The sequence below is a fragment of the Dendropsophus ebraccatus genome, chromosome 10, assembly GCF_027789765.1.
Source record: "Dendropsophus ebraccatus isolate aDenEbr1 chromosome 10, aDenEbr1.pat, whole genome shotgun sequence".
In the NCBI taxonomy this organism is placed as follows: domain Eukaryota; kingdom Metazoa; phylum Chordata; class Amphibia; order Anura; family Hylidae; genus Dendropsophus; species Dendropsophus ebraccatus.
The window spans coordinates 39,816,508-39,832,623 of record NC_091463.1 but is presented as its reverse complement, the minus strand read 5'-3'; the positions used below and the strand labels follow the sequence as shown (position 1 = coordinate 39,832,623).

Sequence of the window (16,116 nt, the reverse complement as noted above, 5' to 3'; positions counted from 1 at the left end):
AAATAACTGTGGCATCCGCTGGGCTTCACATAGGGACAACAATGGAACCATTTCCAACACCTCCCGCCACCGAGTCCTCTATAGGCCCAATGTCCTGAACCCACTTGTCTTTAGTCATTAAGGGAGCCGCAGTGAGTTTGGATTGCAACATCGAACACAACTTTTAATATGTTGCTGCCCATGGTGAAACGAACAATTCATTCCATACTTATTATCTATTCAGTCTTCTATTCAGTCTTCTTCCAACAAGTTCTGAGCTGCTTCTTAGGCTGCATTTAAAAGTCCCGTGGTCTGTGAAACATGTACGTTGAATGCAAGTCCGGGACTGTTTCGCCATGCACGATGGATCATGCTGGCAGTGGGAAAACTCTGAATTGCCCAGACTGTCATTACAGAGAGTTTCCTTACGGCCGGCATTACGTTGATACATTATGCTGTCCAGGGAAACAGTCCAGGACTTGGATTCAACATCTGTGTTGTCAGTGTTTCACTGCTGAAGACTAAACTGTGCGTGAGCTTTTCTCTGTCTCCTCCGACTCTCCCTTCCCTTTGGGAATGGCTCGTGTAAAAAAGTCTCTATCTGCAACTTTGTAATGCCAGAAGGATAATAATCAGCAACTTGATCTCAGATTTTACCACCTATGTAATGCTGGGAGGGCCAAAGCTGCAGACACAGCCTGCCAGGGACTTGTTTACACCAGCCGTCTAGTCGTGTGTGTGTGTGTGTGTGTGTGTGTGTGTGTGTGTGTGTGTGTGTGTGTGTATAGAATACCCCTTTAAGGTGGTTGAACCTTCTACAGAACACACCAATATTGCTGAACTATTAAACAAGGACAGTGGGACTAGTGCAAAGTGGTCAAGGAAGAAGCCAACAACAGCGGGATTTGGCACAAAATTACTCAATCTAGGAGAGGCCGGCAATCTTACAAACATGGTTAGTTTTGTCTATTTGGAAATCTTTATTTCTGCTGCAAATTATAAATGTATTTAAATACAAGTAAACTAGAATCATATCTACTCACTTAGCCTGATTGGTGTCCTTCTTGGCTGAATGAAGAGCAAGTACTAGGTCTTCCTTCTCCTTCTGTAGAGCTGCCACCTCTGTTTCCAAGGTCTTTATATTATTCTGCACACAAGAGTTAATATAAATAAAAGTTGCAGCCAGAAGCGAAATAGCTTAAGGCAGAGAATAAGGGTGATGGTCCCGAAAAAATGTAAACCGTTTCCACCAACACACACACTTTTCCTGCTTTATTCAATGCTTGTAAGTCTCGTATCTTTATTTGTATGGCTTTTAGAATACATCACACACAAATGCTAAGAAAAAACACCTTCACCCTCCTTGCTTGTGGTACCGCATTGCATCAAACGGAAAATACTTACCACATATTCACCCTGCATTGGTTCCAGCTGGCTATCATTCTGGGCCATCTTTTTGGCCAGAGCTTCCTTCAGGGCCAATGCTTTATTCAACTCAATCAGCTCTTTGGAAAGATGTGCTTGTCTAAGGGCATGGCTAGTGGTAAATCCGTCAGAAGAACGCTTTTCTCCAGTGTCTTTATTCTGCAAAGCAAACAGAAAATAAAACTGAACAGGCCACCTCAGCGAGGTACAGTAAAGATATTAATGTAGATTAAGGTCATTCAGGGGGCCTTGCAAGTTATGTCAGGAGAACTGACTGCGGTAACCCACACCTTTCGAATGGTAGACCACCACCTAAGTAAGAGTAGATTGGATAGCAGATTGTAAAGTGACAATTCTGATTCTGACAGACTCCTTCCTTTCACCTGATTAAGCATCTACAAACTCTTGTCATTCTAACAGAACAACTTAACTCATCTCCACAGCAATTACAATGACAAGGCTTAATCAATCGTGGGACTTTTTAACATCATATTCTATAATAATTAGTTGTTTGCACATTCTTGTTTACTTGAGAGGACGTGTGGCCGACTGAATGATTTAAATTCTAAAGACTATGATGAAGCCAATAAGATTTAACGGCCTGCACCGATTTTATGTTGACATCTGGTCTAACTAACTTAGTCTAAGATATTACAATATAGTAAGGCTCAACAAAATGACCATATTCGTTTTCTCTAGTCACATAAATCCCTTTCTATTACATATCAGTCCTACCTCTAGAGAAGGAGAGTGTGAAACGTCATCAACCAAAGCTTCAATAGAGGCAGCAATTCCTGAAGTTTCATCCTGGGAAAAGGAAAGATTCAAGACGGATAAGACTCGGTCATGCTGAACAATTGACAGCACCAGGAAGAAAACAAAAACTCTTGTGTAACAAACTAAAAAAAAACAACAAACTGCAATATTACCCTTCTATTGCAATAAAGAGACCCAAGATATCTTTTCCTATGAACAAATCGCACAAACTGGATGATTCAATGAAGCCAATCACCAGGCGGGCACTAAACTTCTTTAAAGGATCTGTCTCCTGTCACAGTTGTGTGTCTAAACAATTCATTTTCAAGTTATGTAATATAGTCTGGAATTGATCTATTATTAATTTTTTTGGGAAAGATAGATAACTTACCTGAAGATGGACAATGACCTGCTGCAAATTGCGAATAACTTCCACGTTTTCTTTCAGCTCCTGATCTTCTAGTATTTCAACTACCTTCTGTAGATCCACCTTACAGCTGTGGGTGGGATCAAATCCATTTATTAAGACAGGAAAAACAGATTAAGGGGAAAAAAAAAAAAAAAAAACACACGTCGACTCACGCTGCATGTTGTTTAAGTTCTCCCATCTTTGCATTCAGTTTCTCATTTTCCTGCTCGGTCTACAAGTGGCAGTGAAAAAAAGAATACACGGGTATTTGTTACATTTTCTACCACTGATCTATTACTATGAATGTAGGATGAAAGCAGGGATGGTACAAGCTTTAGCGGTCCAAATAATGCCCCATGGAAGTGATAGCAAAGCAAACAGAAAGAAGGAGAAAGCAGAATAAAGTCTGAAAGGCAAGGTGGTAGCTGATCAGTAGCAGAAGGCTAGACTAGGGGTGACGGCAACGTATAGAAGGAAATAATGTGATAGACAATCAGATAGGAGGGCAGAATTTAAGGGGGTGCAGCTTTAAAGTTATGCCCACATGTGGCAGATTTGTTGCAGAAATCCATTCTATCCATCCAAATAGGGAGGTTTCTGCTGCACGTACAGAAAATATTTACATACAGATGTAAGCCACACATATCCGAAACAAAATCGGCCACATGTAAACATATCCTAAGGCAGTTTTCCCTGCAGTAGACAAAACCGGATTGCAACAAGTTTACTTTTTATGTTTTACTGAAAATTTAACTATGATATATGGCAACAGGGATGGAGTATTTAGCTCACTAGAATGATTCTCTCAAGAACATGGGCAGTCTGTTCGGCAGCCTCACTCAGCTCTCTGCTCAGTTTGCCATTTTCTTCCTCCAAGGTTTTAGCCTTCACCATAAGAGACTGTAAGTTTTCGGATGGTTCCATCCTAAAAGATGTAAACTGCAATAAAATAGCAGGCCAATACAGAGGCTTCTGTATGTGTTAACTCTCTAGGTTGGCGAGAATAAAATGTACTTGTGACCTACCAAGGCTTCAAGGACAAGACCTTGAGAGAACGCTGAACATCCTTTGCGCTCAAATGTATTACTGATAATCATACTGGCTTGAATGATCTTTCTGCGGTCAATAGATCTATTTCTAAAGTGTACAATCCATTTAATTTATAAAAACAGGAGCAGGAAATTTTATACTATAGGTTATTCAATGGTTGACTGCCTATACCCCCAAATGTAGAAGCTTTTTTTTACCATTTCTTTTTAGCTGCAGAAATCTGATTCTCTTACCTTGTTAGGTCAGGTAGAGTCCCCCCATGCGCCTGTAGTAACAATACCTGCAGATCTTGCACCTGTTCAGAATAAGAGACACATTGTGACATCCTCTTAATACTAGACAGGGCCCTGTTCTCATTTTCCTCCAGCTAAGACCATACAAGTACCTGCTGTTTAAGTTTCTGAAGTTCTGCAGCCTGAGGATCTGTGTTCACTATAGGTTTATTTTTGATTTTCCGGGCCCTGTCTGCATATCTGAGCGTATTGATGGTCTCCTCCATGTTTGAGTCAGCAGGGCTAACACAAGCAATCATCAGAGTATGGCTGTTACCACCGAGGGAATCTGTAAGAACATATATCATTTTTATTTCTTCAACTTAAAGATTACACTATAGAAAAAAAAAAATTCCAGAAGTAACAAAAGCTGTTTAGCATTCAACTAGCTGCACATCAAAGAAGCACATATCAAGTTTTGAGGCTGGTGCAGTGACAAACTTTACAGAGCAAGTTGCCACAACTTTGTCATCTTTAAAATGGGAGGAAAAAGGTACTTCTAGCACCTGTTATGTATGCTCGCCACTTTTACAAGGTGGTTCAGTGTATACTTTTACACATTTTAGACAAAAAGGACATTCTCATAGGAATTTAACTAACCTTTTAGTATATTTTTCAAGGGTTTCATTGTCAGTAATGAGCCCTTCTACAATCCACTGACAGATTTATGGGACACATGACAAGTTTTAGAGCAGGAGCCAGGTGGTAAGAGGCTGGGGAAAGCCAGTCAAACGGCAGAGTGACCACCTCTACCTTACTGCTCCTTTCCTTTTTGTCTGGTTTTTAATGTACAAAGCCCAGAACCTGTTTTTATGAAAGGAAGGGGTCCCCAAAGGAATATCCACAGCATATCCAGTTCTATTTTTCAAAGATCGAGGAACTGCACGTTATTTTTTCACCTCCATTAAAAGAGATGGCTTGTTGAGGGGTCTTTTCTTGAGATGTGCCCAAGGAGCACGTGCTTTACATTAAAGTACACTTCCCTGGCTCCTGACAGCACTCCCACTGTGTGGTCGCTTCCAGGTTCTGGAGCTATGACGCTAACCTTACTTTTGCTCACAGTGACCATCGTCTGCAAACTGATCAGGATTGATGCCCTTTACTGGTAGATGTTAAACTGATCGCAGCTAAGTTAAAGCCTTTTCTGAATTTGACATCATATGCCAGGTAAAAAACAAAGAAATAGGAAATAAGTAAAAATACAGAAACTTGCCTTGTAGAAGACGGGTCAACTTGGAATCTCTGTATGGCACGAAGCCACCTTTCTTAGATTCATCTCCCAAAGCACTAATAACATTGCCCAGACACAACAAGCCACGGTTAATGCTGATACCTACGAGTTCAAAAGTTCACAATGTATTTTTTTAAATCAATCACAAATCAGTAGGTAATACATTGTATATATTATTGGTCCATTAGTCAAAACAGAACCTGACAAATCATAAAAAAGGTATGTGTCATAAAGAGAGGAATAAGCAGAGAGAGAAAGTGCCCCATAGAGTTTTATTATTCAGTTGTCTCCTTGTAATGTAACAGTGCTTGGATAAAAGTGCGATGAGTGCAACTTATTTTAGCTCTTTCTCTGGATCGGTTGCAGTCTGAACACTCTGACCTAAACATGTCAAAACTTTGACATGTTTTGGCGACAGTGCCTCTTTCAGAAGTTAAAGAGAACCAATCATGGATAAAAATCAATTAGCCCCCCTAATTAGATTTAATTATTTTATTAATAATTGTAAATATATTTGATTATTTTTTTTGCCGCGTTTTTAAAATATTTACTTTTTACTTTCCGGTCTCGCTCCGGCTCTTATCAAAAGAGCCGGCGTGAGACAGGAAGCTCCCGTCATGCAGAGCGTCAAGGCCGGGCGCCGCCATCTCGATGATGACGCTTGCGTTCCACCGCAGGAATGCAAGAGACTAAATCAAGATGGCGGCGCCCGACCATGCTACAGCGGACCAGAGGATCAGGTAAAGTATAAGATACAGACTGCAAAGGCAGTCTGTCTTCATAAACAGACAAAATGAAGATACAGACTGCCTTTGCAGTCTGTATCTTATACTTTACCTGATCCTCTTGTTCGGTGCAGGAAGGCCAGGCGCCGCCATCTTGATTACGTCACTTGCGTTCCAGCAGTGGAACGCAAGTAGCGTAATCAAGATGGCGGCGCCGGCCTTCCTGCACCGAACAAGAGGATCAGGTAAAGTACAAGATACAGACTTCCTTTGCAGTCTGTATCTTTATAAATAGACAAAATGAAGATACAGACTGCATCTAATACTTTACTTGCTCCTTTGTTCTGGTGCAGTAATGCCGGCCGCCGCCATCTTGATGACGTCACGTGCGTTCCAGTGTGATGTCAACAAGATGGCAGCGGCCGGCATTACTGCACCGGAACAAAGGAGCAGGTAAAGTATAAGATACAGACTGCATTTGCAGTCTGTATCTTCATAAATAGACTTCATTAAGATACAGACTGCCTTTGCAGTCTGTATCTTATACTTTACCTGCTCCTTTGTTCCGGTGCAGTAATGCCGGCCGTCGCCATCTTAATGACGTCAATTGCATTCCATCGGTGCGTTCCAGTGTGCCGTCATCAAGATGGCGGCGCCCGGCATTACTGCACAGAAGAGGAGGAATTAGGTAAAGAATAAGATACAGACTGCAAAGGCAGTCTGTATCTTCATAGATAGACTTAGGGAGAGAAGACCTTTGATAATAGGGATAGTAAATTTTAGGTGATTGGTTCTCTTTAAGCCTTGTCCTTTATTCCTGACAAACTTTAAACACATGTATACACTTACCTTCCTTCAGGCGATCACCTTCGGCTTTGGTCTTCTTCTGCCTTTCTGACCCAGCAAGATCAACTAGGTGGAGTTTGGAACGAAAACTGTTGTTTCTACGAAGAATGAAGTAACAGTTCAGATTCCTTGAAGGAGGAGTCCCGTTTGGGAGGGGACATGAAGAACATATACTTACCCATCCCCGTGCCTCCTCAGTGCTTGCCTTGCTGATCTCTGACAGCCACTGACCTCCTGCAGAGTCTCATACCAGGCTGATGGCTTGCTCACTCAACAAGTGAGGCGGTACACTGCTGCAATCACTGGCCGAACAGGAAAGCTGTTAGCAAGGCTGTGACATTCAGCAGCAGGAGGACGCACCAGGAAGGCGGGAGCTGTCCGAGAGCAGTTAAAGTGGCACCACAGGGACAGGAAAGTATAAATTCTTTATTATGTTTCTGCAACCCCCTGCCAGCAATTTTTCATTTTCACAGGACTTCTCCTTTAATGTAACCATTTATAACTATAGACAAGCAGTAATCCAATTTACGGATTAAAAGACATCTCGGGAAACTATGGTTTATAGTAAGCATTTCCCATTGTAATCCTAAAAGTACAGGGGACTTGGTGGTCCTGTCCATTATATCACTGAGCTTAGTAGTCCTCTAATGTATGAGCTTTCCTGGCTTGCAGGATTATAAGCAAGTAGAAAGATAGAAGTTAAATTTATAAACAGCATCTTATTTACTTAACCACCACAGTTGGAAGAAGTGGGTTTATGACAGTAATCCTTACTAGACGATAGACATCCAGCTATTTACTTACTTGTCTCCAATTTTTCTCTGCTCTATTGAGACAGTGAAGATGGCATGAGACCGAGATGACTGGGAATTCATAGCTGTAGAGGCAACAGTGCGAGAGCTATTGCCCTGCTCCAGGCAAGCGATTGTATCCACAGCAGTCTTCACATCCCGTTCTGTTAGGCCGCAAATCTGAGGAAAAGAAGAAAGGTTAGCTCCACATATTAAACAGTTGCTGGACAAAGAAAATGCCTTGGTTCAACAAACCTTAATGCCTTCCTTAGGGTCTTCCCGGATGCTGATAGGAGAGGCTTTGTCCCGGGGAGAATACAGCAAGTCAAGGATTTCCTCATTATAGATCTTTACAAGAAAGTAAATTTACAAATAAGTGAAAGAACAAAAAAAAACAAAAAAAAAAACAAAAAAAAAAAAAACACAACAACGACAAAACTGTAGTTTGTGTTGCTTCCAAGAAGAACAGAAGCGTAGAGATTAAAATTTAACTATAGAAGACAGAAATGGGCCTAAAGTTGGCTCCAACTAAGTCCATAAAAATGTAACTTATTTGTCTCTTGCTTGTTAAAAGGTAATACATAGATGTTGCCCCACACCACTTATGTCCAAAATAAGTCACATGTTGATACCTATTTGGGTATAGTATAGTCATACCTAGCTGCAAACCAACTGTAGTAGTAGGGTGATATGTAAATGAAATGCTGCATAGTCCCTCAACTAGTTTCACCCAATCATGGGCGTCATCAGGACGGGCGGCTTATGATAAACTGTAACTATCATTTAAAAAAACTTTCGCCATGTCATAGAGACATGTCAGAAGTTATTTATCTTAATAGAAGTTGGATCAACGCAGAAGTAATGGAATGTGTACGCAGCGGTACAAACCAAAATCCTCAACCCATGGAGGGTTCAATCCAACCACGGAAGAAGTAGTAAACAAACTTATTGCAACGCGTTTCGGCCTTAATGTATATAAGGCCTTTCTCAAGCATCAGAGAAATGCCTTTATTATATACGATAAGGCCGAAACGCGTTGCAATAAAAAGTTTATGTTTACTACATCTTCCGCTGCGTACACATTTCAATACTTCTGCACCGATCCAAGTTGTGTGGGGACTTTGCTCTGGTCCTGTAATCAGCTGATTATGTAGTCTGCAGTAAAAGCAGAGATGAAAGGGCACAGCGCTCCTGCCCCTTACTTCTAGCGATCGGCAGGGGACCCAGCACCCAGACACCCACAGAAACGAATTTCTGACATGTTGCCATTACATGTCAGACTTTTTTTTAAATGATAGTTGCACTTTAAATTTCACTTGTACATTTAAAAAGTGGGCAGGGACTGAAAGGTTTGCCTGCAAGCGGTGACTCAGGATCCCCATGGACTTTCCTTAGATAGCAGTTTTAACAGAGTTGAGTGACTAGTAATTATTTTGTTACATGTGTGTAACTTAAGAGTTATTCTAAACTTACAAAATTATAGCACATCCTAGAGCGGCATATAGGTGTCCTGCGTGGGACTACTGTAAAGTAAGTGACACAGACTGTAGTATATCTGTATATCTATTTGTCATGCGCAGTAGGACACAACCATCAATTACAATAGAGAAAACTGCTATAGTCTGCTCATTTTATCAAAGTAGCTTTGCTGTTAGAGCCAGAATAGTGTTGTTAGACTGGGGGCCATATTTCCTAGTTCAACATTAGTCATTTTATCCTGCCCTTTGAGCATAGCATCTGGATTATACATTACCTACAAATTTCACACACAGGGGCACCATAGACCCTTTTCAGACTAGGACATTGTGGCACCTCATTCAACCACTAGATTTTTTTATGAACATCAGGATTCAACCTCTAATGCCCATCTGATCCCCACAATACAGAGGGTAGAAAAATAGCTTTAGTGCTGTATTCCTCATTCTCCAAGTTTCCCCAAGAATAGCAGCTTCTGGGCCACTCAATATGTAGAGAGCAACCAGAGGGGGGAATGCAGCACTGTGACCCCTTCAGACCATAACAGATCATGACATGGTGGCACATGCTAGTGATATTCTAGCACTTATATAAAAGATGGCAATAACCCTTTGGATTACCCCCAAGGAATGCAACTTCAAAGTTTACCTCCAAGTAAGAAATTTTAAGAAGAAACTCCCAGTCTTTCCTTTGTTCAATTTCCCTAAACAAAGCCTTGACAACTCTTGGGATGACGCCAACAGTTGGTTCGTTCTCTTGGTCATGGGTGTAAGCGCCTCCCATTGAGAAGGTCTTTCCAGATCCAGTCTGTCCATAAGCGAGAACAGTTGCATTGTATCCTGAGGAAATTCACATGAGTGTAATATTTGCTTAGTAAAAAGTTTAATTTTCAAGTACATACTGTAAAAGGTGCTTCATATGAAGCCAAGACATTTACTAAAATGTTCCTTAAAGAGGACCTGTCACCCCCCGTGCCGGGGCGACAGGCTCCCGACCCCCCGTTACAGCCCTCTATACTCACCTAATCCCGCTTTTGGATCCGGTCAGGTCACGGAGATATCAGCTCCCGAAGCCCGGCGCACGCGCTGACAGGAGAGTCCGGCGCGCATATAGAATGGGGAGTCAGATCCTCCGTCATTCTCTATGGGCATCGGACCCTCCTGTCAGCGCGCGAGCCGGGTTCAGGAGCTGATATCTCCGTGACCCGACCGGCTCAAGAAGCGGAACCTGGCGGGATCAGGTGAGTATAGGGGGCTGTAACCCCGGCACGGGGGGGTTACAGGTCTCCTTTAACATCATCCTTAAAATACTGTAAGGGTAAATTCACACGGGCGGATCCGCCGGGAGTCTCACGCACGAAATCCGCAGCTAATCCGCAATACACATATTATTCTTATTATTAATACGTGTATTGCGGATTAGCTGCGGATTTCGTGCGTGAGATTCCCGGATCTAAGACTGACTACTGGCATAGAACTTTAGACCGCCTATATTACGCCAGCATAGTTCCCACTTCCACTCGTCACAATATATTTCTTGCCAAGGGTAGGTCCACCCTTGGCATCAGAGACACGGTCCAGAGCCTCTGTTGCAGATTCAGCTCAGAAGCGTCAAAGTTGGTTGGTCCACTGCAAGATGGACATCAAAGCCCCACTAGCTTTAATGAGATATGTCTAGTGTCCTTTATGTCACTGGACTTTAAACGCAGTCTATGGCATAGGCCCAGAACAAAGCCTCCGACCAACAAGGCAATCTAGCCTAAATACTGACTTTCCTTAGAGAAAAGCAAAGAAGCCTTCCTGCTTTCTGGGATAGAACTATGCCTTTACCCAGTAGAGGGTCCTCTCATGGACCACCAGATGCCTCATCCTAACCTTTGTTTTTTAGTTCTATATGCTTGTAGACTTACCTTTGAACAGGCCTTTAATAAGAGGAGCTACTGCCGAGTTATACACTTCCTCCTGCTCCGCTGACGGATCGAACACATAGTCATATGTAAATGACTTTTCATTACCAACTATCACCTGCGTATTAGAAACACTGTCAGCATGTACACATAGCAGCATAACCCAAGGAGAACAAACGTCGTGCAATTCACTCACCTGAGGTTCCCCAGGTACAAAAGTAAGACACGTCTTACAGCCATCATTGACCTCTTTTGTTACTAAAGGACGACACCTTAGAGCAACCCTCACTGGGATACCCTCATCTTTTCCCATGTTGCAAACAAACCTGCAAGATAAAAAAAAATTCACTGAAATTGTCCTGGTCACTTTTCATAAGTCAATGTGATTTGTCAAAACTTGGGTTCTTTCAGGGTCTGTGTACAGAAACCCAGCGATCGTAGGATAGAGCCAGGAGAAGCACATGGCTGAGCTATTTCTCTCCCCGGCCACCTACAGGAGCCTAGCTCCATTGTTGTTTCCTGCAGAGATGGAGTGAGGGGCTCTTCTATCAGCTCTAATCATCAGTAGGGGTCTAAGCACCCAGTCTGCAGCCAATCAAAAATGTTGACATCATTTGGCCATCACATAAGTGGAGACCATACTATAAAAATCTGTATGATGGAAAAACAGGGTAAAATGCTGTCTATCACTGACAAGGAAAGTATTCCATCTACTCCATTTACACCATAGAGCCTGTCACAGTGAGTGCCAAGCCAGACTCTTCCCCCAGTTACATCTGAAGATAAGTCAGGGTCACCTGACCAATCAAAATATTTGAGCCAACCTCATGACATTTCTTGATTTTTTTTTTTCAAGTGACAATTAAGTTTTAAAGCAAGTCTGTAAACCACCCAGGGACCCCCTTAACTGCCGGTACCACTCTGTAGCTTGCATCGATTCATACCTGGTCCCAGGGTCCTCCTCTTTCCGGGTGCCGGTATTTTGGGAAAAAGATTTTATGCCAGGGGGTCAAAGAGGCGGGGCCTAGAGAATCCATGCCCTATGCCGACAACACCTCTTTCTCAATGGATCATAGCTTAGAAGGTGGCAGGCAATGAAGAGGTGCTGCAAGCTTAGGGGAAGAACCTAACCTGCCGATATCTCCATACTGCACATGAGGTGTTAAGGATGAAGGCAATTCCCTTACCTTCATCCTCAAAAGCATCTTTACATTTTGCTGGGGATGGTGCAAAAATAAAATAAAATAAAAAGAAAGGAGTGATACCCAACCACCCGTTTCAGTACCATATGCCCCCCATCTCAGCAGGGCCCACAATCACATGATTGGCTGAGCCTGCACATCCAGCTGAAAGGTCTTAGAAGAAACAAACAGTGAAGAAGCTTTGATGACAGCTGCAGGTACCTGTCATAGGTGTCACTTATCTTTACAGACAATTTTAAGCCAATCACATTAGGATCCATCATACACACCACAGTCTTTGCCCATGGACACAGCACAGTACCAGCTACAGGAGGTAACAGCACTACATAATAACATCAGGAGGCACTGCCACCCTGACAGCACTGTGCCCCTTCTGCTCACGCTGGAACTGCTGACTAATGCCACAACACAATGAACAACCGGTGGCAGAACTACAACTCCCAGCATGCAGTGACAGCTACAGGCTGCTGGGAGTTGTAGTTCTGCACTGGCTGGAGAGCACTGGGCAGCGATGTGGCAGGACACTGGGCCCCTTTGTTGTGGCAATGAGTGGGGTCTTACTGCCCATACACATCACTGACCTCACATATACGACCACCGCACTAACACACACTACAGTCAGCCTGGAGGATGGGGTAACCTGGAGCTCTAGGCTGTGTCCAGCCCGCGTATCACAGACACAATAGACGGTGTGTATAACGGGCAGGAAACGGTTCCCGGGGCGACACAAGAGCAGCAGTCACGTCCCAAACACCTCACACAACCGTTAAGTGGCCGTGCTCTCACCCACCGGCTGTTGATCTCCGCGACCAGTACTGCCGCTCACGTCTCCCCCGTCCTGTGCGTCCGGCTCTAACTTCAGCAACCGCCAAGCTTTCAAAATGCCCAATGCCTTGAACCAACCAATCAGTCGCTGCGCACTTATATACGTCATCAGTTTTTCCGGAGAGTCAGCTCTCAGGCGCTGAACAGTTAACCGCCATTTTTGTTAGGGGCAATGTGCCCGAAAAGTGGCTAAAAGTAAGCCCCAGCAGAAAAAGAAGATGAGGTGACGCTCATATACACGTTCGGGACTGACTTCCAAATAGCTGTACGCAATTTTGGGAGCAATGTCGCTCGCGCACTCCGGAAAATTCACTAACAGTATTGCGCATGCGCCAAGTTTAAAGCCGTATGGGAAACGCCCATTATCGGCGTGTTTGCGCCTGCGCGTTGTACGTGTGACGGACGGACGTGATGCTTCTTCATGTGCCGGGAGTTTTTAATAAGTGATGGAAACCAAGCGGTGCCCGGATGGCTCCACATTCTCTAATACTTATCACTTTCACTATTCAGGAATATTTAGCAAATTAAACGTGAAGAACAGCTGGGTCACACGGTTTTAAAGTCGTTTTTTTATTCACATATTTTACTTATAGTGTATAATCAAACTTATTTGATTAAAAAGTTTCTCCTGTGTGTCCTGCGTCCCGTCACTCCTGAATGCTCTGTGCTGCTGTGGATTCTGCACTTTCCACTGTGTAATCCTCAGGGCAGACTTCATAATTTTCTATGTCAGTGTAGAGTTGTAGAATTGCACAGGATTTGGGGGTCCTTCCATTCTCGGTTTGTGATCTCCGCCTTGTCGTCATTCGCATCCACACATTATGACACTACACTGGTTACATGCAGCCGTCCCCTCACTAATATGCCCACTCTCTGCCCTCACAAGATCTGTCTGCAGGATGGTTCATGGTTTCTTCTGTCTTGTCCAGTAGAATGAGTGTCCTTCTCCTTCCCCTTGTGTGTCTATTAGAGATGAGCGAACCTCGAACATGCTCGAGTCGATCCGAACCCAAACTTTCGTCCACTCACCTTTCCGGTCCCAGCGGCGGGTCCAGCATCGCGGCGCTCCGGTGCCCGGCTCCCTTGCCGGCGCTCTGGTGCCGCTTCCGGGTGTCTGGCGCGGGCCCAAGACGTCACGTCTCAGGTCCGCTCAGCCAGTCAGTGAAGGAGGCGGGATCCCCCTTTAAGCTCCATTTACTTCCATGGAACTGAGTTTGAAAACCCCACCCAAACTGGAGACAACAGTAGGGGGAAAGTGGCCATGTTTTTGTAGCGCTGGATACCCCCTTTAAAAATAACAAAACAATATTGCTAATGCAAATCAAAGTATCACCAGTCAGAAACAGACGGCTGGAAGTGGGAGAACCCCGATACACTACATGTTCAGTCACAAAAACATGGAAGACTGTCAACAGAAAAAGACCACTGGGTTAAAGGGGTAGTGCGGCAGTAAAGAATTATTGACAGAATAACACACATTACAAAGTTATACAACTTTGTAATGTATGTTATGTCTGTGAATGGCCCCCTTCCCCGTGTCCCACCACCCACACCCGTGTACCCGGAAGTGTGGTGCGCTATACATACCTGTCACGTGCCGACTCGTCTGCGATCTTCAGTCTGCGATGTAGCCTTCGGACGGCCGGGCCGAATCCCTCCGAGAGTCCTGAGTGCCGGCCGCCCTCTTCAGCGTCATCAGATGCTCAGCCGCGATTGGCTGAGCACAGTTATGCTCAGCCAATCGCGGCTGAGCAGCCGATGACGCGGCAAAGGGCGGCCGGCACTCAGGACTCTCGGAGGGATTCGGCCCGGCCGTCCGAAGACGACATCGCAGACTGAAGATCGCAGACGAGTCGGCACGTGACAGGTATGTATAGCGCACCACACTTCCGGGTACACGGGTGGGGGTGGTGGGACACGGGGAAGGGGGCCATTCACAGACATAACATATATTACAAAGTTGTATAACTTTGTAATGTGTGTTATTCTGTCAATAATTCTTTACCTCCGCACTACCCCTTTAACCCAGGCAGGTTTACATTCAGTTCAGTTATTGTAGATCTACCAACTACATCTGCTGGAAGTTTGTTCCAAGCATCTACTACTCTTTCAGTAAAGTGCAAAAGGGAGAAAAAACAGGCAGAGGGCGGCGCCTCGTGTGATACCGCAAATGTTGGTGGTGATAAGAAAAGGAAAGTTGCAAGGCTCACCTTGTTGCCCCTTGGGCTTAGTGCGTATCACCCTGATGTTAGGGTAGGTAAGTAAAATGGTGATCCAAATGTAGGTCCAGGCGAGGATCCTTCTGATGCGGTGTCAGGCTGCATAAGCTAGTTGAGGGTACATGAATGGGATGCTCCCAAAAAGAGGGGCCCGTGTGGACGAGAAGCAAAAGTAAAAACAGGAGATGGCTGGAAACAGCCGTACCCGAATGATAACCAGCGCTGCCCAACAAAGTATTCAGGAGTAGAGTGAGAGTAAAAAATTTAAACATTTATTAAATAATGCACATATTACACGTTTCAAGAGTACTAGGCTCTCTTCATCAGATTGAGTGCATGGTACAGGTAGTAACAACAAGGTTTAAATACATAAAAGGGCGCCAATCACGCCCACTAGCTGAGAGAGAAAAGAAGAAAAAAAAAAAAAAGTGTAAACAATAACACACTGGACACACATGTGAAAGCAGAATAGCGGGATGGAACTGTATAGTGATCATATGGATACTGGTGATTGTATAGTCTGGGGAGCGGATAGCCACTATATGATATGGATAGAAGGATCATCAGATCTTTAATGTGCCGTGGCTTAGGCAGCGCAAAGAATGATATAAATCTCGGGCCGCTATCTCAGGCTGCTATCGGGGCTGACAGCGGTCACGTGACCAGAGAAGACCAATGGCAGATGGAGGAGTGTCCGTACGGCAGCCATTGGGGGCCGGGGGATTACGCTGTCTAGGATGACAGGAGTCATGTGACCTGAGGCGACCAATAGTCTGTAGGGGAGTGTCCGCGCGGTGGCCAATGAACGCTGGGGAATAACGGAGATGCGGTTAAGCCGGGCGGCTACAGAATCGTCACTGGGCTGGGTAAATAGAATGATAGTAAAGCGGTAATGTATGTTAGAATCGGTTGGGATTATATGTTATGATTAGACCGGAGACCCATGTCGGCAGACACCACATCTCGCAGATAGCTGTCAGAGCTAGTGGGGACACGTGACAATA

General features: G+C 44.2%; 1 protein-coding gene across 5 annotated transcripts in view; it reads right to left on the bottom strand.

Moving 5' to 3' along the window:
* KIF4A (kinesin family member 4A) overlaps positions 1-13,185 on the bottom strand; it is a 37,433-nt gene extending 24,248 nt beyond the window's left edge. The window contains exons 1-16 of one of the 5 annotated variants that reach the window (XM_069985865.1): positions 12,855-13,185; positions 11,063-11,192; positions 10,870-10,984; positions 9,609-9,799; positions 7,740-7,832; positions 7,498-7,664; positions 6,697-6,791; positions 5,105-5,224; positions 4,005-4,180; positions 3,853-3,914; positions 3,362-3,494; positions 2,743-2,801; positions 2,552-2,657; positions 2,140-2,211; positions 1,384-1,563; positions 1,023-1,126 (exon numbers count right to left, since the gene is read on the bottom strand). In XM_069985865.1, coding sequence (XP_069841966.1) covers positions 1,023-1,126; positions 1,384-1,563; positions 2,140-2,211; positions 2,552-2,657; positions 2,743-2,801; positions 3,362-3,494; positions 3,853-3,914; positions 4,005-4,180; positions 5,105-5,224; positions 6,697-6,791; positions 7,498-7,664; positions 7,740-7,832; positions 9,609-9,799; positions 10,870-10,984; positions 11,063-11,179 — 1,790 coding nt within the window. In that variant the 5' untranslated portion in view covers positions 11,180-11,192; positions 12,855-13,185. The other 4 variants (XM_069985863.1, XM_069985862.1, XM_069985864.1 and 1 more) reach the window with 4 other exon arrangements.
* Positions 13,186-16,116: the final 2,931 nt, after the last annotated feature.